Here is a 23,745-nt window from a genome sequence, read left to right as displayed (position 1 = left end):
ATATTTCTTCATATTTTATCCCTAACATATCTTTCAAATGCAATCTAATGATACCGACAAAATATTACATTTTCCATACATCAAAAGCAACACTTATATTGGGATAAGTAACAATAGCCGACATACGTGTAACAAATATTATAGAAACATAGTTTGGATTCAATTGAAAAAAATATAAATATTAGAGTTAAAGTTAAATTAAATCTCTCTCCCTCTCTCAGGTCTACAGAGTAATTAGGTTGGAGATTATTGCATTGTTTAAGTAACTGAGAGTACATGATTCCTGAACAGAAGCTAATCTCATGCAAGATTAACCCACAGCTTCTGCTGGTATTCATTTCCAGCTGAATTAACCAGAGCATCGTCAGCTGAGTAGGAGAAAGGCTTAAATGAAAGTACCGTGAGATAAAGATTGTTCGTAAAGCCAATGGAATGAAAATCAGAAATCAGAGTAGACAGAGAGAAGCATAGTAAAACAATGATTTACACCCTTACTTTCTACTTCAAATTAAAAATATAAAGAAAAAATCTTTATAATGTTTTGTTTCATTTTACTACTATTTTTATCTCCTTTATTTTCAAATTGTTTTCCTGAAACAATTTTAACTCTAAATATTAAATGTTTCATGCAACATCATCCAATTGTGAAGGGAGAAGAGGACAAAAAAACAAAAGACAAAAAGAACTGTCAATACAGACAATTTTAGTGAAAAATATGTGAATAATTATTCAATCATTTACAGATTCAGTGAGTGATAATAAATTAAAATGAGATTATAAGAGATTAAATGGAAACTTACCTTTTTGATAATTATATCATTGGTTATTCAGTGAGAAAGAGAAAGATGTATTGTTGTAGAAAGATCCATTGTAAGTGCTGCTGTAATGGTGTGACAATGGCTGTTATGGTGATGGAGTAGTGTAGCACGTCAGGCAGAGAGTCTGCTGCTAGGAGAGGGTTGCATGTGTCACTGAAGTTGTATGTTTGTAAGCATTTGTCCTTAAAGATGATGTTTGTCTATTGTTACTTATGACAGTCTACATATATATAGATATATAGATGTGTATTTATATAGCTAGAATATTCTACATTTAAACATAACTGGTTTAATAACACCAGTAATGCGAATGCTTAGCTTTCTTAGTGGTTTCTTTGCATGTTTTAGAGAGAATCTGATTGGTTGAATGACCTAAACAGAAGACCAATGATGTTGCTCCTTTACTACTGATTTGTTGGGAGAAGGTGAGACATTCATCCCTTAATCAGGTCTTGGTAATATTGATAGCTAGGTAAAATTTTAAATACATTTCTTTTTAAATCTCAGAAAATACTGCCGTAATTTTCACTAAAATGCTTTTTTTTTCAATCATGAGAATTTATTTTTGGTTCTCTACTCCTTGCATTAATTATCTATACATTGTGGAGTAAATTTTAAAGTAATTGGAATGTTAATGATGAACATATACAAAATATTTGAAAAGTTCACCAACTGAATATATTTAATAATAATTCATTAATCAACACAATGTAATCTTTAGTAATTAAATTAACATTATGGCTTATTTATAGACTTGTTTCTGCAGAATATACTGATATAGCGGAATTAATAAACAAAGTGTATGTTAATGCTGTTTGTGTATTGTATAGTGATATTGTATATTTTTATTGAGAAAAGTAGTTGTGACACTTCAATGGCAGTTTAATTAGACATGTTTCACTGGTGTTTCTTCACTAGAATCTTTTGATGTAGATGTGTCATTGTTTTTATAAATACTTTGATCTGAAATTTAGAAACAAAATACACGTTTTACAAAATTATGATGTTGATGACCATTTTGCTAAGCGATATTAAAAAGAAATGCACTCCACAATGTAGAGCAAAGGTTTTTCCAATAAAATGATGGACAAATGGGTCAAAAAAGATCTCAATATTTAGGATACGGTTTATATATTAATCTGAAGCTGAACCTGTCATTGGTATTCAGCGTGGCAATGAAGGAAAGACCCAACTTTACTAAATATACATGTATTTTCTTCTCTACTATTTAGCTACAAAAAAAAAAATTCACGAAGTAATTGAAAATAATAATTTCTTTGTAAAATTTGCTTGAACATGACAGGGATAAGACTAAATCATCATCATCATCATCGTTTAACGTTCACTTTCCATGCTGGCATGGATTGGATGGTTTGACTGAGGGCTGGCGAACCAGATGGCTGCACCAGGTTCCAATCTTGATCTGGCAGAGTTTCTACAGCTGGATGCCTTTCCTAATGCCAACCACTCCGAGAGTGTAGTGGGTGCTTTTTACGTGCCAGTCAGGCAGTACTGACAATGACCTTGCTCGAATCTTTTTACACATGCCACTGGCACAGGTGCCAGTAAGGCGACACTGGTAACGATCACGCTTAAATGGTGCCCTTTTATGTGCCACCGGCACGGAGGCCAGTTGGTCGCTCTAGCAACGATCATGCTCGAATGGTGCTCTTGGCACCCTACTAGCACAGGCACAAGTGCCAGTAAGGTGATGCTGGTAACGCGTCGCCTTATTCAGTTCTTACATTTTTAAGAATCTAGAATATAAACAAAATCTAATTCTTACACCCTGACAGTTTATATACTTAAGAAGTTTGCTTTTCAACCACATGGTTGTGGGATTGATTCCACAGCCAGCACCTTGGGCACATGTCTTCTGCTATATCCCTAGGCCAAAGAAAGCCTAGTGAGTGGATTTGGATGAGAGAAACTGTAAGAAGCCTGATACACACACATGTAGTAAATAGGAATACAGATAAATCACTGGTCCCTTCAGGGAGATGGCCCTACCCAATACATAGAAAAGGTGCTGGTAGAAACTCCATACAATGTGCCCAGTGTAAGCTATGAGACTGGGCCCATAAGAAGTGCAGCTGTATCAAAGGAAGGTTAACAGAGAACGTAGTCATTGTGTATGGCAGATGTGCAGGGACAATAAACATTAGGATTATTTAGAAAATAAAAATTCTCTCAAATTTCTGGGCGATATCCTTAGAAACAGTAGATAGTTTCTGTTACCTAGGTGACCAAATTATCAGTGGAGGAGGAAGCTCTGAAAGTGAAGTTACTAGAATGACAATGGGCTGGGCAAAGTTCAGGGAGTTGCTACCTTTGTTGCTAACAAAGGGCTTTTCCCTCAGAGTGAAAGGTAAACAATATAACAACTGTGTATGAACAGCTATGCTGCATGGCAGTGGAACATGGGCTGTGACTACAGAGGACATGCAAAGGGTTCTAAGAAATGAAGCCAGCATGCTCCACTGGATGGGTTACGTCAGTGTGCATGCATGACAGAGTGTTTAAGGATTTAAGAGAAAAACTGGGTATAAGGGATATCTGAAGTAGTGTGCAAGAGGGAGGACTGTGCTGGTATGGTCATGTGATGCAGATGAACGAGGACAGTTGCCTAAAGAAGTGCCGAACTGTAATTGTGGAGGGAACTTATGGAAGGGGTTAACCCAGGGAGACCTGAAATGAAATGGTGAGAAAGGATCTTCAGATATTGAACCTCAATGAGAAGTGAGTGACATGTTTGGCAATTTGCTGTGCTTGAGAAGACACATCAAGCTTAGTAAATCCATACACACACACACACACATAACTCTATCCTCTGGCAAAACTCATCAACAACCATCCCCCCACAATCCTCACTGCAGGCCTCTCCAGTTTCTTCTCAACATCACATGTTATTTCTAAAATCTCCTTTATCCCTTCTATGCTACTTATACTCCCTGTACACTACTTATGTTTCCTGTGAGGAGGCTCTCTCTCTCTCTGACTGTCCCTATCTTTCTCTGTCTCTCTCTCTCTCTCACCCCCTCTACTTTCTAGTTCTACTGGGGGAGACAAATATCTCCCCTGCAGTAAGACAGCTATCCCTGATCCCCTATCATACTTCAGTCTCCCATCTGGCATACACCACTTCTTTCAGTTCCTCTCTCTCTCTTAGCAGAGATGTCTTTGTCTTTGAAACCACTTGGTGACCCCACCCATGGGTAGTGGCACAATGTAAAAAGCACCCATACCAGCATCATGTAAATGCACCCAGTACCCTCTGTAAAGTGGTTGGCATTAGGAAGGGCATCAAGACAGGAATCATGCTAAAACAGACAACTGGGGCCTGGTGCAGCCCTCTTGGTTGCCAGCTCCTGTCAAACCATCCAACCCATTCCAGCATGAAGAAAGAGATGGATGATGATGATGATGTGTGTGTGTGTGTGTGTGTGTATAAGAATACATGTGTGTGTGTGTGTGTGTGTGTGTGTGTGTATAAAATACATGTGTGCGTGCGTGAACATGTTTGTGTCTCGTTTGTATTGGTATCACATGATAGTTGTAAACAAATGTTACTGTCATAGGAGTGGTGGTGTTCATTTGCTACACGTGAAAACCTATCCAGTCACTGTGATGTTCATGTTCAAAAGACTAGGAGAGATACTACTTCTTGGAAACAGTGAATCTAGATATTTGTTGACAGGTAGAGCAGCTGGCCTTAGGAAAATCTACTTCTGTTAATTGAAACTGATTCATACTAACACAGCAAAAAAGAAATTCGATACACTTAGGGTAGAGTCTGCTCCTTATGCAGAGACTGTACTGTGCATACCTATTTCTTTACTACCCACAAGGGGCTAAACACAGAGGGGACAAACAAGGACAGACAAACGGATTAAGTCGATTACATCAACCCCAATGCATAATTGGTACTTATTTAATTGACCTTATGGCATACAAAGCATTGATAAGTATGCACAGTGACCGTTCTGAGTTCAAATTCCGCCAAGGTTGACTTTGCCTTTCATCCTTTCGGGGTCGATTAAATAAGTACCCGTTACACACTGGGGTTGATGTAATCAACTTAATCCGTTTGTCTGTCCTTGTTTGTCCCCTCTGTGTTTAGCCCCTTGTGGGTAGTAAAGAAATAGGTATGCACAGTGACAATTGTCTCTGCCTACACCCTGCCAAGTGGGTCTACCAAATGAACAAAAGGACTGCTTTTATGATATTCGTCTGCAAGCTAGGGATATCAATGGGTATGTCAGGCAGCAACCTGGTATCTTCCATTGTGTACATAAGGGCTATGGAATTGGTTCCTGAAATGAAGAGAGGACAAGGCTACTGGAGTTCTGTGATGCAAATAACCTATTGATCTGCAACAACAACATCAAGAAGCTAGCCAACCACCTGATAACCTATCAATCAGGTGGCTATGCTAGCCAGATTGATTACATTCTCATCAGACAGTGGGATGCATGGTTGCTCATAAATGCAAAGACCTTTCCTGGTGAAGAATGTACCCAACATCATAGAATAGTCATTAGTGACTTGAGATTTCAGGCTAGAAGGAAACCAGGAAGCAGACCAATATGGAAAAGAAGGATTTGGAAACTTGAGGACCCTTTATATGGTCAGAGATTTAGGGACACTCTAATTGAGAAATTTGATGAGAGGGAGGAGGAACTACAGACTTGTAACAGAGTGGGCAACTGGGAATTCCTGCAGGACAGCTTGCTGAGTGCCAAAGACCAAATCTTCAGCTGGTGCAAAATCCCATCGAAACTTAGTGTGATGAGGTGGTGGAATGATGCTGTAGACAAAGCCATTAGAGCAAAGAAATGCCTGGAAGAGTGGAGGTAGCAGGTAACTGTATCATATACCCAGAAAGGAAGCTAAGAGACAGGTATATCTGGCCAGGGAAAAAACAGAAAAGAAGTTTGCCTGTGTTCAGTGATGTGAGGACCAAAAACTTGAAATATTTCAGATTGCAAGACAGTGTGTTAGAGAAAATCGTGATGTCATAGGAGAGAAATGTATCCACATGGATGATGGTGTAGTTACATTTAATGATTCTGCAAAGAAAGAGGCTTAGAAATGCTATTATGAAAGGCTGCTAAATGTGGAGAATAAATGGGAGAAGGAGAACCTGCCAAATGTTGACCCAACAGAGGAATCAGCTAGCCAAATCAACAATAGCTTAGAGGATACTGGTGTCTTGCAAATGGCACTTATGCCAGTGGCATGTAAAAGCTCCCATTACACTCTTGGAGTGGTTGGTGTTAGGAAGGTCATCCAACCGCAGAAACCACGCCAAGTCAAACTATGGTTTGGTGTAGCCCCTCAGCCTACCAGCCCTTCTCAAACTGTCCAACACATACCAGTATGGACAACAGACATTAAATAATGATGATCATGATGATGATGTATGAATGTATGCATACATATCTCTGTGTGTGTGTTTGTATATGTATATATATTTGAGCAGAGGTTTATATTGGAATTCAGAGTAGGAACAAATCAAAAGGTACAGCTTCTTCAAACAATGCTGATAATGGTGTTAGAAATAATGATGTTGTCATTTAAAATGACAAACTGAAATATGATCAATGTACTTGCTAACCTGATACTCCTGGTATTTCTTCATAATGTTTCAAGTCTCCTTGTCTACCACTTCTCTTGGATGACATTGTATCTGATGTATAGTTACAAACCATAGTAGCATTATCTTCCACAGCATCATCACTTGATGTCACCACAACAGGTTGACAGTATTTCTGTTGACAAACAAACGATAAAGAAATATGACAAGACACCAAACAATGGAAGTTACAATCAACATGGAAAGAGAACAATTTAATATTGGAATGTATTATTGAAGTTAAAACATATTCAAAGAGATTTCATTGTTCACTTTTACAGAGAGAAAATGTAATGTTTCCACTTACTGGGGTAGGTTTTGGTAAAGTTCTCGACTGAACTGAAGATTCATATTTGTTCTGTAGCTGACCTTCTGCATAACATTCACTCTTGGATCTCTCAGAATAGATATTCCGCTTCACCATCTCTTCTGCATTCCTCGACATAGCAACAGAAGTGTTAGTCTGGTACAACAATTGTTTCATCTCTGCTCTACCTTGGTAGGCTGTATTCTTTGTGGCAGCAGCTGTGTTATCTCTGTGTTTAATACATTTCATAATACACAGCGTTATAGAAACAACAATAGCCACTGATATTATTACTGCTGATGATACAATGATAATAACCCATGTCATATGGACCCGACCTGAAGATTGTAAAGGTCCACTCTTCGACATTGGTGATGTCTCGTTACTAACAGCCAATACCAAAGTGACACTAGTTGTTGACGACTGAACTGGACTACCACTGTCCTTCACAACAAACACCAGCTCATAACTTCCAGCATCATTTAGATAAACTTGTCTGGAGAAGGATAAAGCACCACTGTGTGAGTTCATACTAAACAACTGTTTATCATTTCCTTGTATGATTGCATATCTGAGGAAAGCATTGTTTCCACTGTCCCCATCAGACGCTCTCAAAACTGTGATGTCACTCTTACTCTGCGGATGGTACTGCACATTTAGCGTGTAAGGGTCACTACTAGGATATGTAAAATACGGAGCATTGTCATTTTGATCTAGAATCTCAACAACAACATTCGCTGTGTCATTCAGAGATGGGCTTCCATTGTCTTTGACAAAAACCTCAAACTTATACACATCTTGTTTCTCTCTGTCCAATGACATGGTCGCTGAAATGAAGCCATAACTGGTGATGAGAAATGGGAGATTGGATTTTTCTTTACGCAGCAGAGAATATGTGAGTTGTCCAGCAGATCCAAGATCAGGGTCAGTGGCATTGACAAAACCAATAGGGAAGTCTTTATCTTTGTTTTCGTAGGTGAGGAATTGGAATGTATCTTTGGTAAACTGTGGTTGTACATCGTTGATGTCAGTCACTTGGATAGAGAGGCTTTTAACACTTTTCAGAGGAGGTAATCCTTTATCTTGACAGGAGACAGGAATGTTATAGTGTCCTTGTGTTTCTCTGTCCACTGGTTTGTTGAGAATGATTTTATATTCTTTAGATCCCATTGACTGTAGTTTGAATGTATCATGTTTGATACCACAGCTGACCTCTCCATTTTGTCCCACATCATTGTCAGTGACCATCACATAAGCAATGAAACTACCGACTTTGATGTTTTCAGAGATGGTACCTGTGTTATAATTGAGTGCATTAACATAATCTATATCCATAGATGGAGGATTATTGTGTTGGTTGATGACATTTACCAGAACAGTTGCAATGGAATTGAGTGGAGGGCTGCCTCCGTCCCTGGCCTCTATGAACAGTTCATAGGTTTTCTTTTTTTCCAACTTGGAGTATTTACTCAAGAAAATGCTTCCACTGGTTTCATTTAAAAGAAAATAGCTTTTGGCTAAATCTGATGTCTTTGGACTGAAATGGAAAGTAATTTTACCATTTTCACCTGAATCAGCATCTGTTACAGATAAAACAATGATGGGTTTGGATTTGTGATGTGTACTTTGTATGGATATATTATAGAAAGGTTTAGAAAATACAGGTGGGTTGTCATTCACATCTGTTATAGAAATATTTATATTTAAAACACCTTGTTTTGCTGGCGAACCTCCATCTTTAGCTATGACTTGTAATAAATATGTATCTTTGATTTCTCTGTCTAATGATTCTTTCAAAACTATTTTAAGAGAAGAAATACCATCAGCTCTTTTAGAAACTGATAGAGAGAATGGTTCTCCATTCTTTGATTTTAATTTATATTGTATTAATGAATTTTGAAAACCTATGTCATCATCTATGGCATTTGGTATTGATCTTTTTGCACCTTTACCAATGTCTTCATCAAATTGTATATTCACATTCTTTATAGGAAACTCTGGTTCGTGGTCATTGATGTCTTCTATTACAATTTTGACTTTTAATATTTTTGTGAAGCTATCCACTTTCTTTATAATAACTTTGACAGTTCTAGAACATTCTTTGTTGAATGTGCAGAGATCTTCTGCATCCAGTGTCTGAGCAGTGTACAGTTTACCTGTTATGGTGATGTTAAATAACTGTGCCACCTTTCGTTTGAATTGACTGAATGTTATCAAATGTTGGTCAGATGGTTTAACATTGTCTAAGAGTTTAGAATCGGCAGCAATGTCTGCTACATATGTTCCTGGACTTCTCTCTTCTTCCACATGGTAGGTAAGGTCTATGGTCAGGACACACTGGACCAGTGAGAATACAAAGGTCAATGGCAGTAACATGTTGCTGCTGGATGTTGGTATTTGTTAAAGATCTTCAGATATGCTCAGGAATGAACCTAAAACAGAACAACAATTTCCTCAATTACAATTATTGTTTAATACCCATAACTGAATAAAATATTGCGAATGAGGTGTAGTGAACACTCCCTCCATCTTATAACCTAGAGTAATGATTAGTGAGTAAAGTTAATATGGCTAGTGTTCAGTGTTTGTGAGAAATTTATTTGGAATAGAATGCTAGTAGATTGTAAAGAGATGTAACAATGTGGAGTAAACTTTGTATGATATGTTAAATCTGTTCCAAGCATGAAAAGAGAGTAATGATAAGATTGCCTGGGTTTTGCTGGGTGGTCCCAATAGTCAGAGCAGCAAAGTAGAGTTGATTGAATATACATAATGAGAAAGTAGTCTAATCATAGTTATGTGTTGGTTGGTAATTTTGATGCGGTGCTGGTGATGGTGGGGGTGAGTGAATGTGTGTGGAGAGAGAGGTAAGGAGGTCTTTGTCATCTCTGTATTTTGACTGTAACAGTGAGACAAAAATGTATCTGGTGTTGAGAAGCAAAGTTTCAGGCTGGTATGTTTCTTAACAGAAAGTTATAGCTTTGATCATATGTTGTTAATGGATAATGAGGGTCAATGCTGTGTAATCTAACAGGTTGGTTGTGATTCAAGTAGGTTAGTACTCCAGAAGGTAACTATGTTAGACATGCTTGATAATGTCAAAGTGAATATTGTTTTCACTGTGGTTCTCAAGACATCATTTGTGTGTTACAAAAGGTTTCAACAGATCTGCTTTGGCTAACTCAAGCTGATATGTAGTCCTGGTCAGCTCTGATCAAACTCACCCACGGTCTACTAGGAGTGAGCCACAGATCACGTGCTTAAAGCCAGTGCTTTTCAAGACAGAATGGAGCAAAAGTAAGCAACAAGTGAATAAAACATCAATAAAATTTTAATTAAAATACCTTTTATATATATAAAGCCTGTCATATACATACATATACATATATCACACACACACACACACATATATATATGTGTGTGTGTGTGTGTGTGTTTATGTGTGTCTTTTTGTCTTGACATCATGTGATAGCTGTAAATGAGTGTCATTGTCATAGAAGCAGTGTCATTCATTTCCAATATTGTGAGAACATGTCTGGCAATGGGGAAATATTGCTTTACTAGGAAACAGATGAGGGTTGGTGACAACGAATCCAACTCTGCTTCAATTATCTCTTTAAAATCAATTAAAAATCTGCTTTAATTATCCCTTTTTGAACTATGCAACCATAGAAAAGTGGATGTTAAATTGATGACGAAGATGCTGCTGCTGCTGATGATATACTATATCCCAACTTTTTCCACTTATGGAAAACTGAAGTGGAGCATGGGAGAAAAAAACATGAGAAACATGGCTCTAGACATACTCCAACACACTTTACTGTTTGCTAATCGAGGATCAATGTTTTATCATGTGGCATACAGTGTGACAGCCTACACAGATAGCAATCTTCCCACTATTTTGTTTGTCTATTCCACAAGGTGGTGGACAAGGTGGAGTCAGTTGGACGTCCAAGTTATTTTGTTTCTACGAGTTCATCAGAATAGGATAATGGCTACTTTCATAAGGGTGAGTTGAATTCAAGTGGTGCTCAGTTTGAATAACTGAAGGTTTATGTCTGCAGTTATATGTAGACAGGCAGAACATTCTGAAAGGTTGACGTTCAGATAGGAACCATTGGGCAAAGTATGGTGAGATATGAGGGAGAATAAGAGAGAAGGGCAGGTCATGTTGATCTGGGTTCAGGGGAACAAAGGTCGTTGTAGTCGTGGTTGGAGGGACAGTACAGGTGTGTGACAATGGCTTGGCAAATCTATTGAATGATTTCAGTTTGGATATGTCAGTTGTACTGCAATGAAGGTAACATCTGAGCTTGCTAGAGGACCAGCAATCAATAAAACTGAAGTATTTTCTAGCTTTTACAAGGAAACTATACAATAGGATGATCTGGCTTCTATTTCTAATAAAAACATTATCAATACAACATACTTAACATATGTTTGTTGCCATAAGCAGTGGTTTGGACAAAAAAAACTACAGCTTCTGGTGTTTAAACGACAAGTATAAATATGACGTCTTCATAATGTTTCTTTTTATTATATAGCTGATTCTATTATGAAATTCAAATTTATTCTGCTTCTGCTGTCCACTGAAAAGCAGCAAACAGTTTATACACTAAATGTATAAATTTCAGACTGGTGGATTGGATTTTGTTTCTGATGTGACACACGTGTGCAATATTGATAAGCTGCAGCTATAGCAAACATGCATCTGATGTTTTTGTGGTCAGGTCTGGTGTGATCTTGTTTATCCCAGCTCAGAACTATATTGTATCTTTTAATATATGCCTTTAAAGTGATTTTTCCCAGACAAAAAAAAAAAAAAAAGCTGCAGTTGCACATTTAAACAACACATGCATTTAGTATGATACATTGATAATGTTTTTTATTATAGAGGTACTCCTATTGCATAATTCAAATTTATTTCTAATAAGTTGAGTGATCAAATAGTTATATTGGTAGTGTAGATGTTTGAGTGTTTGGCAATGAATATTTATGTAGAAGTATGAACAATGAGCATCAAGAACAATCTGGAAAGTTCTACTAAGTTAATATAAAGTTAAACTATTTATTGATAACTCATGAAAATAAGTGTTTTGGAATGATATAAAAAGACTATCAAATGCTAAAAATACATCTTTTCTATCTTACCCAATAGTATGATATTTAATATAATTTGCACATCATATTATGTAATTTTGTTAGAAAAAAAAAAACTGTTTGCTGAAAATCACTCAAATGATCTATATAATTTTAAAGATTTTAAATACATCTTTTAGACAAATCCAGTATCAATACCAAAAGGCAATCTTTGTATCCAACTCAATGTGGATAGTTTGTTGGAATGGTGAATGCTGCCTTATTTGCCTTGAGAGGGCCTCTCATATGGATGCACGGTGCATAGGATCACACATATTTATATGATTGGCAGACAAGTAATGTCTGCTACGGGTGCTGGAACTGCCAGATCAAGTGATTTCGATGTATCTTGTCTACTCAGTGGCAGATGCCTGCTAGCTGCATCCCAGCCAGATCCCTGATATATAGAAATTTCTGTCACTATTAATTATTTTTTAATAAGCTTCTTGGCCATTTGCAACATCAGTGCCTGATTCTCATCTACCAATAATATAAATATCTATGTTTTTGCGAGCCATGCGTCTAAGTGAGAGGCCCTCTCAAGGAGAGTGGTGTGGTTTCCAGTGTTTTAGCAAAAGCATCCACATCATGTTGGATATGTACACACACACACACACACACACACACACACACACACACACACACACACAAAACATTGCACACAACCCATTGCCGTAAGCTCGCCGAAGCAGGCTCAACGTCTCTGCAGCACACTTCCTAAGTTTAACACAAAATTTCTCATTGATTCTTCCTGTCCATGACAAAATCACAGACTACAACATACATGCGATCACAAAAACACAAATTTCACAACTTGCAAAGTAAACACAGCGGTGTCACTCAGCACACTGCCTCATGAAGGTCACTCTCACTGCACATGCAGCTGTGTGCTGCCATCTGTTGGTGTACTACAGAACTAGTCCAGGACATTTTTGATACCATTCTTGATTTATATATAAACTAATTTTACCATAACACATGGAAATCTAACTCATTAAATACATATACTGTCTTAGAAAATTACTATTTTTAAATCTCATAATGAGAGATATTCAGCAACAGTACTTTGGAGTAAAGATTGTTTGCCAACATAACATGGCAGTCCTGGTTTAGGATGAATGTTGCTGTAATTTTAGCCCCAGGAGACATCGTCTCCAGCTGACTATACAACATGATCTATGTCCTTATATTTTCGAAGAAGGGAATCTAGCACCACCACTCAGCTCAAAACAATATCTGTTGTATTGCCAGCTGGAGATGATATCTCCTGGGGATAAAATTACAGCAACATTTGTCCTAAACCAGGACTGCCATGTTATGTTGGCAAACAATCTTTACTACTTATATTGTCGTTTACAAATTTTAGTCTTCATTTTTACAAAAATTATTTTGAATTATCTGATTAGTTTCTCATCTTTCTGATTTCTTTAATACAGCTTAAAATGATTGGACATTTGTAATGAATAATGTTTATGATATTGTTAGCAAACTGACAAATACTCTGTATTCTTTAGCATTAGGATCTTCCAGAACTCTTATATGTAACCATTTTTTTTTCATTTCATTAATGTGCAACAACGCATCTAACTTCATATTACCTAATATACCATAGTTGGCATTGTGGAATAACTTTCACATTACTACACACATATTGAGAAAAATAAATGATTTATGTAATTTCAAAAAGAATTATTTAAAAAAACATAAAATGGTATTCTTTAATCAATGAGGCCTGATATTAGGCTAAAACAAAACATAACGACATATTCTTCAATCAGTCTTCCATCAAACACTCAAATAAAACAAATAATCTTCATAGGAATAATTAATGATGTTTGTATTTTAAATATATTTTAGTGAAATCTACTTCAGTTTAAATAAAAATATATCTTTTCCAAAAATCAAATGTGTAAATTCTTGGATAAAGGCAACATGTCAGATAGGCAAAAGTGACAGCCTGGAACGGTTAGTGAATTATTGAAGTGAATAGAAATAACTAGTGACCCAGCTTATTTGTGAATGACACAACTGACAGAAAATGATGAAACATTAGAATATAGAGCTATACAATTTATAATAGAAATTGAATTTGCATTTTTATTTCTCTTTTGTAATGAAGTTGGAAATATGATGGGAACATTGGCATAGAATGTAGAGCATAGGAAAAGAAAATAATTACATGAAATAAATACATTAAATTAAAAACTAGTCAAGTAGGATTCTAAAACATATCCTGTACTGATATTTGATAAATAATATATAACATTATTCTTCCTGAAATAAGTAATCTTTGACAGAAGAAGTATTCAATATTCTCATGATATTACATGTTATAGGAATTTTTAAATAAAATTAACTAATGGAAATAATACTGCTCAGGAAATAACAGAAAATGAGGCAGTTAAGATGAAATTTTCAAGGAAATGCTATTTGATTTAGTGCATAGTAAGAGAAAAATGACTTATTAAAATATAAACATATATTAGTATAATTTGTAAAGAAATACATCATGGTAAAATCATATATAAAAGGCACCTCCATTCTTGACAGTTAAGAAGGGATTCTAATAAGCGTGCTGCTAGTAACTCTAAGCAAAATATAAAACACACCATTACTTCATTACTGCTACAAATCTTCACATTACAAAAGGATTTAGACACAATCTTCTTTCATATATTGAATACAAACATGTAAAGATATCTTTCACATGCCATCTGCTATTGTGGTACGATATTAGATCTTAGTTAAATCAAAAACAAATAGACACAATAACACTATATTGTGGAATGTGTTGTCTCTGATTACTGATCAATATGCATAACGAATTGATACGACTAGTCTTGTTTTAATGGGTACAGTCTAAATATTAAGCTCTTTAATCAACATAATCCAATTAATTTTAATTAAAACAATATGAAAAATATTAGTGAAAAATAAGGGCGAATTATTCTTCAGTGTCTTTGTTCCCTTATTACTATTAAATATATTAAAAACAATATATTACAGATTAAGTGAGATTTATAACATAAAATGAGATTAAATAGAAACTTACCTTTTTAATAATTATATCATTGGTTATTCAGTGAGAAAGAGAAAGATGTATTGTTGTAGAAAGATCCATTGTAAGTGCTGCTGTAATGGTGTGACAATGGCTGTTATGGTGATGGAGTAGTGTAGCACGTCAGGCAGAGAGTCTGCTGCTAGGAGAGGGTTGCATGTGTCACTGAAGTTGTATGTTTGTAAGAGTACATCCACCTAATAATAACATTCTGCATGTAGCTGAGCTGTTGTCAATAACTATTTACATATATGAAGATATATACTTATAATATAGTTGCAATATTCTATAGTTAAACATAATTGTTTTGTTTAATAATACTAGTAGTGTAAATGCTTAGCTTTGTTAGTGATTACTTTCTATGTTTTAGAGAGAATTTGATTGGTTGATGACTTAAACAACAGACCAATGATGATGTCCTTTTAATATTGATTTGCATTAAGTAGGGTACAAGGGAGGGTTGTGACATTCTATATTTGATCACAAGCCTTAGTATAACTTGATTTAGTTTTGAGTACATTTCTCCTTAAATTTTACAAAAAACATTAGCATTAATATTTTCCACTAAAATTTTTCTATCTTTATATTTCAATAAGACAAATTATTTTGAAGCTTCTACTTTGTGCCTAACTCACACAGTTTGAGTGTAACTGGAAGATACATAGCAAATATATATATATATATATATATATAAACGTCTGAAGTGTTCAACATTGAATATCGCTACATTATAATTTATTATTTGTGTGTATGTATGTATATATGTATTGCATGTGATGTACACAATTCTTATCCTTAGACACTTTGTTTCTCTAAAATCTACACTGCTATATAATATACTTAACAAGGAAAGTGTGGAAGTGTCTTGTGAAGTTGTTTGTCTCTTCTATGTTCTACATTGTATCATAGTGTATTCACATAGAGGAAGTCAGTTATGGTCCTGCAATAACAGAATTACACTTGTTTCACTGGTGTTTCTTCACTAGAATCTTTTGATGCAGACGTCCCATTGTTTTTATAAATATTTTGGTCTGGAATTTAGAAACAAAATACAAAATTATGATGGTGATCCTTTTATTATCGATGAAGTAAACAATATGAAAAGCAATATATTCACAAATTTGAGAGTTTGTTAGCATACATACGTACACACACACATGTATACATATACATACAAACATACACACAAGTGTGTGTGTGTGTGTGTATGCATGACATAGTGACTGTTTCTTTTGCTTACTTATCTGTATCACTTGGACTAGTCTCCATCTGTTTGCATGAATTTATCTCTATCACCATTTTACATAACCTCATGCTTCTCACTGTTTCCCCATATAACCACACATAAACATACATATCAACAAGCTGAGACTGATCTTTGAATACGTGTGCTTACATTGCAATTGTATGCGTGTTTACAGATCCTGTCATTCTAGTGTGACTTCTGTTTGCATTTGAGCTTTAGAGAGGAACATAATAGAATGAAATTAACTATGAATTCAATCATTAATAATTGTCATAACGACATTAGTGACAAAGACAAGACAGTCGACAGTTTTGAATCATTATGTATGAATAATTTAGAGGAGGATGCTTTGAACTATTCTGAGAGTTTTAAATCCTTTGTGATTCAAAGCCTGATACGGCAAATGTGACATATTTTTCATATGTCAATAAAGAAGTTTATTCAGTTATGAAACTCAAAGAATTTCCAAGTTCTGACTTTTGTGGGAAATTCTTCATTTTAGAGCAAAAAACATTCCTAGTTGTGAAATATTGCAATTGATATAAAGATCTTCACTGAACAATGAACTCACAAATTTCTGAGCCAACCAGTGTTTTATCAACACTGTGGGTCATTGAAAACAGTTCCATTGAAGAAAACTTCATGGACATGATTAAGGTTTGGATCTTGGTAACTCCTGAGTGGATATAACTGAACAAACTAAGTTCAGAAATGTTGTTTATCACAAGTGTCAAAAACGGGTCACATTGCCAAGGCTTGTCGTTCTATATATTCAAGTAATTCAACAACAGTAATTGTCATTTATTATTATCTTTAGTGTTGCATAATTCATCATACATGCAACAATCTCACATGTCATTATAGACACCAACATGTCACAGGTCACTGACTTCTTTTGATTGGTCTGTCTATCTCTTTCTTCATTTTTAAATTAAATTCTGATTGAAAATTAGCTTTTGGAACATTTTAAGTCACTCAAAATGGATTATCAATTTTGTGTCTTTAAGAGTTTCAAACATGTCCTTACTTCTTAGTTTTAAGGTATGCTCGTAATCAGAGCTAGTCACTGATCTCATAACAATTTGCAGTTCTGAAAAAAGGTGGGATGTATATTCCTAAAATATATTCCTATATAAAGTATATTCCTATATAAAAGTAGGATGTATATTCCTAAACTTGTAGTTACAGCTGGTCGATCTTTTGCAAAAACCAAACATTACAGGAGTCTGTCAAGTGTAATTCAATCACTTAGTATAGCAAGAAATCCTAACACCTATTGAATCTTTGAAATGAATGACTGCTATTGTCATGATCTTCAAAAAGGGAGCATTATTCTGGGAGTCTGTGGTGGTTTCCATACAACACTGAATTGGCACATGCTTCAAAGTAGTTGCTACAGAGAAGCTAGAGGAAATTGTACATTGAATTAATCATAATTCCATATACATCTTAAAAAACATTCTACAGAATGTCTTTCCCAAAATCCAATTCATTAACCACTATCAACAATGCTGTCCAGATTATTTCGGTATAATCTTCTGCATTATCTATTTCTCAGGAAATATTCAAATATTCAATTGTCTTCTTTTGTGGCAAATAACCTGGTGCAGTTGCTCACCAATACACTACGGTTATTTATACAATTGATAAGCCAACTCATAATATTCAACCATGAAGGAGAATCTTCTAGATTTATTGAAGAGAAGTAGCCGACAGAAGTACTTATCCTTCCTTGTAAATGATAATGATCTTAGCTGTGACATTATTCTGAAACTTAAAGCAACGAACATGACCGAGATACAAGAAACCAGTGATAAATCCTGTCATCTTCATCATAGTGATCAGATAAAATTTCAAGTCAAACTAAAAACTTCAAATATTCAAAATGAAATGCTTCTTTATTGTAAATTGCACAATTTTTCAAAGCAGCTTGCATCAGGAAATCTGTAAATTGTATCTAAAACTGATGAAACATTTATTACTCCAACTAACACGACTACTAGTGATTCCTGTACTTTAAATCAAGAAGAAAAACTAGATTCATTTATTCCAAGACTTTCTCAGTGGTTCTTGAGTAGATGAAAGCAATTCCATAAGAATAAACAAAATAAAACAGAAAATCCAGATTATCTACTGAGTTCAAATATTCACATCATTTAAATTAATATCCATCCGTTCCCATTACCTTATGTACCAGTGTATCATGTAATCACAGATTTCTTACTTCTTGCATGTGTCAACTCCAATGAATTCATGCCTCTTTAGGCCCAGTCTACATTGGAATGATTGTGCTAATACTACAATTGTACATATAACAAATTCTTTTATTTGAGTCTTACAGTTCTATATTTAAGAGATGAGGAATTATGTACATTATCTACATTTGACAGATATTTGTCCTCGTCTTGTTTGTTGTTAGCACAACATTTCAGCTGCTATACCCTCCAGCCTTCATCAGGTGTCTTGGGGAAATTTCGAACCTGGGTTCTCATTCCTAAGGTATTTTTCAATGTTATTACTATTATTATTATTCAGGTCACTGTCTGGAATTGAACTTGGAATCTTGGGGTTAGTAGCCCCACGCTCTTAACCACTATGCCATATCCCCGCGGGCTGGAGGGTATATCAGCCGAAACAACAAACAAGATGAGGACAAATATTTTCAAATGTAAATAATGGAGTGTTACAGTTCAAATGTTGTAGAAATGCATTTACTACAAATCAATACTCATACTTAGGTCTGTCATGAAGTCCAGGACTCATAAGATTGGAGCTTCATTCAATTTTTACATTAAAAATATTCATTACAATGCAAACACACATATTTAAATTTAAGAATAGCAGAAAACAGGCCATCAATATGTAAATGAAAATTTAACGTCTCTCTGTTTGATATAAATGTCTGTTACATCGAAGAGATATTAAAGGAAATATAGCAATTACATTTACTAACCTGATACTCCTGGTATTTCTTCGTAATGTTTCAAGTCTCCGTGTCTACCACTTCTCTTGGATGACATTGTATCTGATGTATAGTTACAAACCATAGTAGCATTATCTTCCACAGCATCATCACTTGATGTCACCACAACAGGTTGACAGTATTTCTGTTGACAAACAAACGATAAAGAAATGTGAGAAGACACCAAACAATGGAAGTTACAATCAACATGGAAAGAGAACAATTTAATATTGGAATGTATTATTGAAGTTAAAACATATTCAAAGAGATTTCATTGTTCACTTTTACAGAGAGAAAATGTAATGTTTCCACTTACTGGGGTAGGTTTTGGTAAAGTTCTCGACTGAACTGAAGATTCATATTTGTTCTGTAGCTGACCTTCTGCATAACATTCACTCTTGGATCTCTCAGAATAGATATTCCGCTTCACCATCTCTTCTGCATTCCTCGACATAGCAACAGAAGTGTTAGTCTGGTACAACAATTGTTTCATCTCTGCTCTACCTTGGTAGGCTGTATTCTTTGTGGCAGCAGCTGTGTTATCTCTGTGTTTAATACATTTCATAATACACAGCGTTATAGAAACAACAATAGCCACTGATATTATTACTGCTGATGATACAATGATAATAACCCATGTCATATGGACCCGACCTGAAGATTGTAAAGGTCCACTTTTCGACATTGGTGATGTCTCGTTACTAACAGCCAACACCAAAGTGACACTAGTTGTTGACGACTGAACTGGACTACCACTGTCCTTCACAACAAACACCAGCTCATAACTTCCAGCATCATTTAGATAAACTTGTCTGGAGAAGGATAAAGCACCACTGTGTGAGTTCATACTAAACAACTGTTTATCATTTCCTTGTATGATTGCATATCTGAGGAAAGCATTGTTTCCACTGTCCCCATCAGAGGCTCTCAAAACTGTGATGTCACTCTTACTCTGCGGATGGTACTGCACATTTAGCGTGTAAGGGTCACTACTAGGATATGTAAAATACGGAGCATTGTCATTTTGATCTAGAATCTCCACAACAACATTCGCTGTGTCATTCAGAGATGGGCTTCCATTGTCTTTGACAAAAACCTCAAACTTATACACATCTTGTTTCTCTCTGTCCAATGACATGGTCGCTGAAATGAAGCCATAACTGGTGATGAGAAATGGGAGATTGGATTTTTCTTTACGCAGCAGAGAATATGTGAGTTGTCCAGCAGATCCAAGATCAGGGTCAGTGGCATTGACAAAACCAATAGGGAAGTCTTTATCTTTGTTTTCGTAGGTGAGGAATTGGAATGTATCTTTGGTAAACTGTGGTTGTACATCGTTGATGTCAGTCACTTGGATAGAGAGGCTTTTAACACTTTTGAGAGGAGGTAATCCTTTATCTTGACAGGAGACAGGAATGTTATAGTGTCCTTGTGTTTCTCTGTCCACTGGTTTGTTTAGAATGATTTTATATTCTTTAGATCCCATTGACTGTAGTTTGAATGTATCATGTTTGATATCACAGCTGACCTCTCCATTTTGTCCCACATCATTGTCAGTGACCATCACATAAGCAATGAAACTACCGACTTTGATGTTTTCAGAGATGGTACCTGTGTTATAATTGAGTGCAGAGACATAATCTATATCCATAGATGGAGGATTATTGTGTTGGTTGATGACATTTACCAGAACAGTTGCAATGGAATTGAGTGGAGGACTGCCTCCATCCCTGGCCTCTACAAATAATTCATAGGTTTTCTTTTTTTCCAACTTGGAGTATTTACTCAAGAAAATGTTTCCATTGGTTACATTTAACTGAAAATAGCTTTTTGCCAAATCTGATGTTTTGGGGCTGAAATGGAAAGTAATTTTACCATTTTCACCTGAATCAGCATCAGTTACAGACAAAATAATGATGGGTTTAGATTTGTGATGTGCACTTTGTATGGATATATTGTATAGAGGTTTAGAAAACTCTGGTGGGTTGTCATTTGCATCTGTTATAGAGATATTTATATTCAAAATACCTTGTTTTGCTGGTGACCCACCATCTTTAGCTATGACCTGTAATAAATACGTATCTTTGACTTCTCTGTCCAATGATTCTTTTAAAACTATTTTCAGAGAAGAAATACCATCAGCTCTTTTAGACACTGACAGAGAGAATGGTTCTCCATTCTTTGATTTTAATTTATATTGTATTAAGGAATTTTGAAATCCAACATCTTTGTCTATGGCATTCGGTAGTGATACTTGAGAACCTTTACGGTCATTTTCATCAAATTGTATATTTACGTTCCTTAAAGGAAACTCTGGTTCATGGTCATTGATATCTTCTATTACAATTTTGACTTTTAATATTTTTGTGAATGATTCCATTTTCTTTATAATAACTTTCACAGTTCTGGAACATTCTTTGTTGAATGTGCAGAGATCTTCTGCATCCAGTGTCTGAGCAGTGTACAGTTTACCTGTTTTGGTGATGTTAAATAACTGTGCCACCTTTCGTTTGAATTGACTGAATGTTATCAGATGTTGGTCAGATGGTTTAACATTGTCTAAAAGTTTAGAATCGGCAGCAATGTCTGCTACATATGTTCCTGGACTTCTCTCTTCTTCCACATGGTAAGTAAGGTCTATGGTCAGGACACAGTGGACCAGTGACAATACAATACACAACGACAGTAACATGTTGATTTTGAGCGTTGGAATTGGTTGAATCTGTTCAGGAATGATGAAGATTGAACCTGAAATAGAAATACAATTTCCTCAATTTCAATTTTTATATATTACACATTGATTCATGCAACAAAGAGATCAGTACATAATTTTTGTGTGTAAATTTAGCAGAGAATGAATGGAAATGTTCATTACTTTTCCCTGTCATTATTCTAAGCTGTGAGAGATCCTGTAAGAGATGGAACTTTGTGTGACATCATACCATGCCACTTCATATCCATGTGTTACTTGCCATAATTTGTTGTGGAGAGAATAAGGGTATTGATACAGAAAATGCATAATCGATGATAAATCGAACATATCCTTTGTATGCTATTCTTATTGTTTCTTTGTAGTAGTCACACATGGTGGCTGTGAGTGTTCTTTCACTTTCATAAATGTAATTCCTCATATTTTAGTCTTTTGAGTATAGTCTGTGATGTTATTTGATGTCACTGTTAGAAGGGAGATGGTAGTTTGGGAAAAAAGTACAATCTACCTATTTTTGTTCTAACTGGACCTATTATGTACTACTGGGTTGGCACTGCACTTTGAAGGACTTCAAAACAATGAGTCATAAGCTGAAAGGCAAAGTAGAAAATGCTTCCTCATGGGTATGCTAGACACATGTGAGAGAAAGATTGAGGCTGTGAGTGATGAAAATCTTCAGTAAGTGGTAAAACAGAATGGTTGCTGTATGGTTAGAATGGTTATGGCAGTTCCTAGTTTGAAGTGATGGCTGCATGGATGACAATGGGATAAAATGTACAAAAGTGTAGACAAAAAAGAACCTGCACATAACTGGTTGTATAAGTGGTACTTAGCACCACTCGAGAGAGCAATTCTGTCAGAACATGCTGACATCATTGCAATCTTCAGTTGATAGTCAATGAAAGGAGTTCTCTGCATTGCAAGCTGTATGTAAAAACAAGTGGCTGATGTAGGGTGGCAATAGCCATGAAGCTCTGTCAGAGAAATACTTGTGTATATATTTTGTTTGGTAGGAAAAGCTGGTGTACAACACATCATTTAATGCCCATCTTCCACCACGTGGGATGGTTCAACAGGATCCGATGTGTTGGAGGATTGCATCATGCTTCATTGGGAATGGTTTCTATGGCTGGATGCCCTTCCTAATGCTAATCACAAAACAGTATGTACAGAGTGCCCTTTTATGTGGGTCTAGCACTGGCAAGAAATAAGGTCTTAAACAGGTCCCTATAACTCAAAGAGAGTGATGTGTAGGCAAGATGATAAGAGAACTAGATTCCTAGTTGAGAGCAGAAGGTAATGAAAGGGGTAACAAAGTAGAAACTGCAAGGAGAGGAAGTGTGGAATGGGAAAGGGAGAACAGATAGGATTAGTGTCAGGGGTCAGTGACAAAGCGAGAGACAGAGTGGAAAGGTGATAATGTAGGGTGTGTAGAGGAGATTCAAGAACAATTTTACAATTAGAAGGGCAAGTATGGAAGGGATGTGTGCAGGAGAGAGGATAAGAAAGGAAGAAGTAGACGAGAACGACAAGATGTCTGGAAAGAATCACTGAAGAAGTTGTGGACGGTCGGTGTGAATGTGTGTGTGTGAGGGAGGGAGGGAGGAAGTGAGAGATGTGAGGATGGGAGAGCTGTGGGTGAGTGCAGTGAGAACAAAGAGGGGGAAAAGGGAAAGCATCACAGGTGGGGATACTGTAGAGCTAGGACAATGAGAGAAAGAGGTGGAGGAGAAGTGGTTGAGAGCAGTGAGAGAAAGAAGGGCTGGGGAGTATCCAAGAGGTGTAAGCGCAGGTAGTAGGATAAAGACAGAAATAGATGTTTGATGGCAATACAGGTGAGAATTGAAAAACTGTGGTTGATAGGAGAGAT

The 23,745-nt window shown here is 35.9% G+C and overlaps 2 protein-coding genes across 2 annotated transcripts in view; both read right to left on the bottom strand.

Annotated features, from left to right (window-relative positions):
• The window catches only part of LOC115218954, an 89,112-nt gene that overhangs the window by 27,084 nt on the left and 38,283 nt on the right, over positions 1-23,745 (bottom strand). Inside the window, exons 10-17 of the mRNA XM_036509391.1 lie at positions 19,482-21,913; positions 19,157-19,310; positions 18,428-18,500; positions 16,775-16,902; positions 15,927-15,988; positions 6,761-9,097; positions 6,436-6,589; positions 1,720-1,781 (exon numbers count right to left, since the gene is read on the bottom strand). Coding sequence (XP_036365284.1) covers positions 1,720-1,781; positions 6,436-6,589; positions 6,761-9,097; positions 15,927-15,988; positions 16,775-16,902; positions 18,428-18,500; positions 19,157-19,310; positions 19,482-21,913 — 5,402 coding nt within the window. The remainder of the gene's footprint in view (positions 1-1,719; positions 1,782-6,435; positions 6,590-6,760; positions 9,098-15,926; positions 15,989-16,774; positions 16,903-18,427; positions 18,501-19,156; positions 19,311-19,481; positions 21,914-23,745) is intronic.
• LOC115219388 (protocadherin beta-13) lies at positions 854-15,211 on the bottom strand. Its single transcript, XM_029789549.2, has 4 exons — positions 14,952-15,211; positions 6,761-9,192; positions 6,436-6,589; positions 854-1,781 (listed from the first exon to the last, which is right to left on the bottom strand). The coding sequence occupies exons 2-4, from the start codon at positions 9,134-9,136 to the stop codon at positions 1,705-1,707; spliced, it is 2,607 nt and encodes an 868-aa protein (XP_029645409.1). The 5' UTR covers positions 9,137-9,192; positions 14,952-15,211; the 3' UTR covers positions 854-1,704.

Source organism: Octopus sinensis, linkage group LG14 (assembly GCF_006345805.1).
Source record: "Octopus sinensis linkage group LG14, ASM634580v1, whole genome shotgun sequence".
Lineage (NCBI taxonomy): Eukaryota > Metazoa > Mollusca > Cephalopoda > Octopoda > Octopodidae > Octopus > Octopus sinensis.
The sequence above is the reverse complement of the archived record's forward strand: the minus strand, read 5'-3'. Positions and strand labels throughout refer to the sequence as shown.

Coding starts and splice junctions, on each gene's coding strand:
- LOC115219388 (XM_029789549.2), bottom strand. CDS start 9,136: ATGTTACTGCCATTGACCTTTGTATTCTCACTGGTCCAGTGTGTCCTG. Junction 6,590..6,760: donor CTTTACCAAAACCTACCCCA/GTAAGTGGAAAC, acceptor GTTTGTCAACAG/AAATACTGTCAACCTGTTGT. Junction 1,782..6,435: donor AGAAATACCAGGAGTATCAG/GTTAGCAAGTAC, acceptor TCTAAATTTCAG/ATCAAAGTATTTATAAAAAC.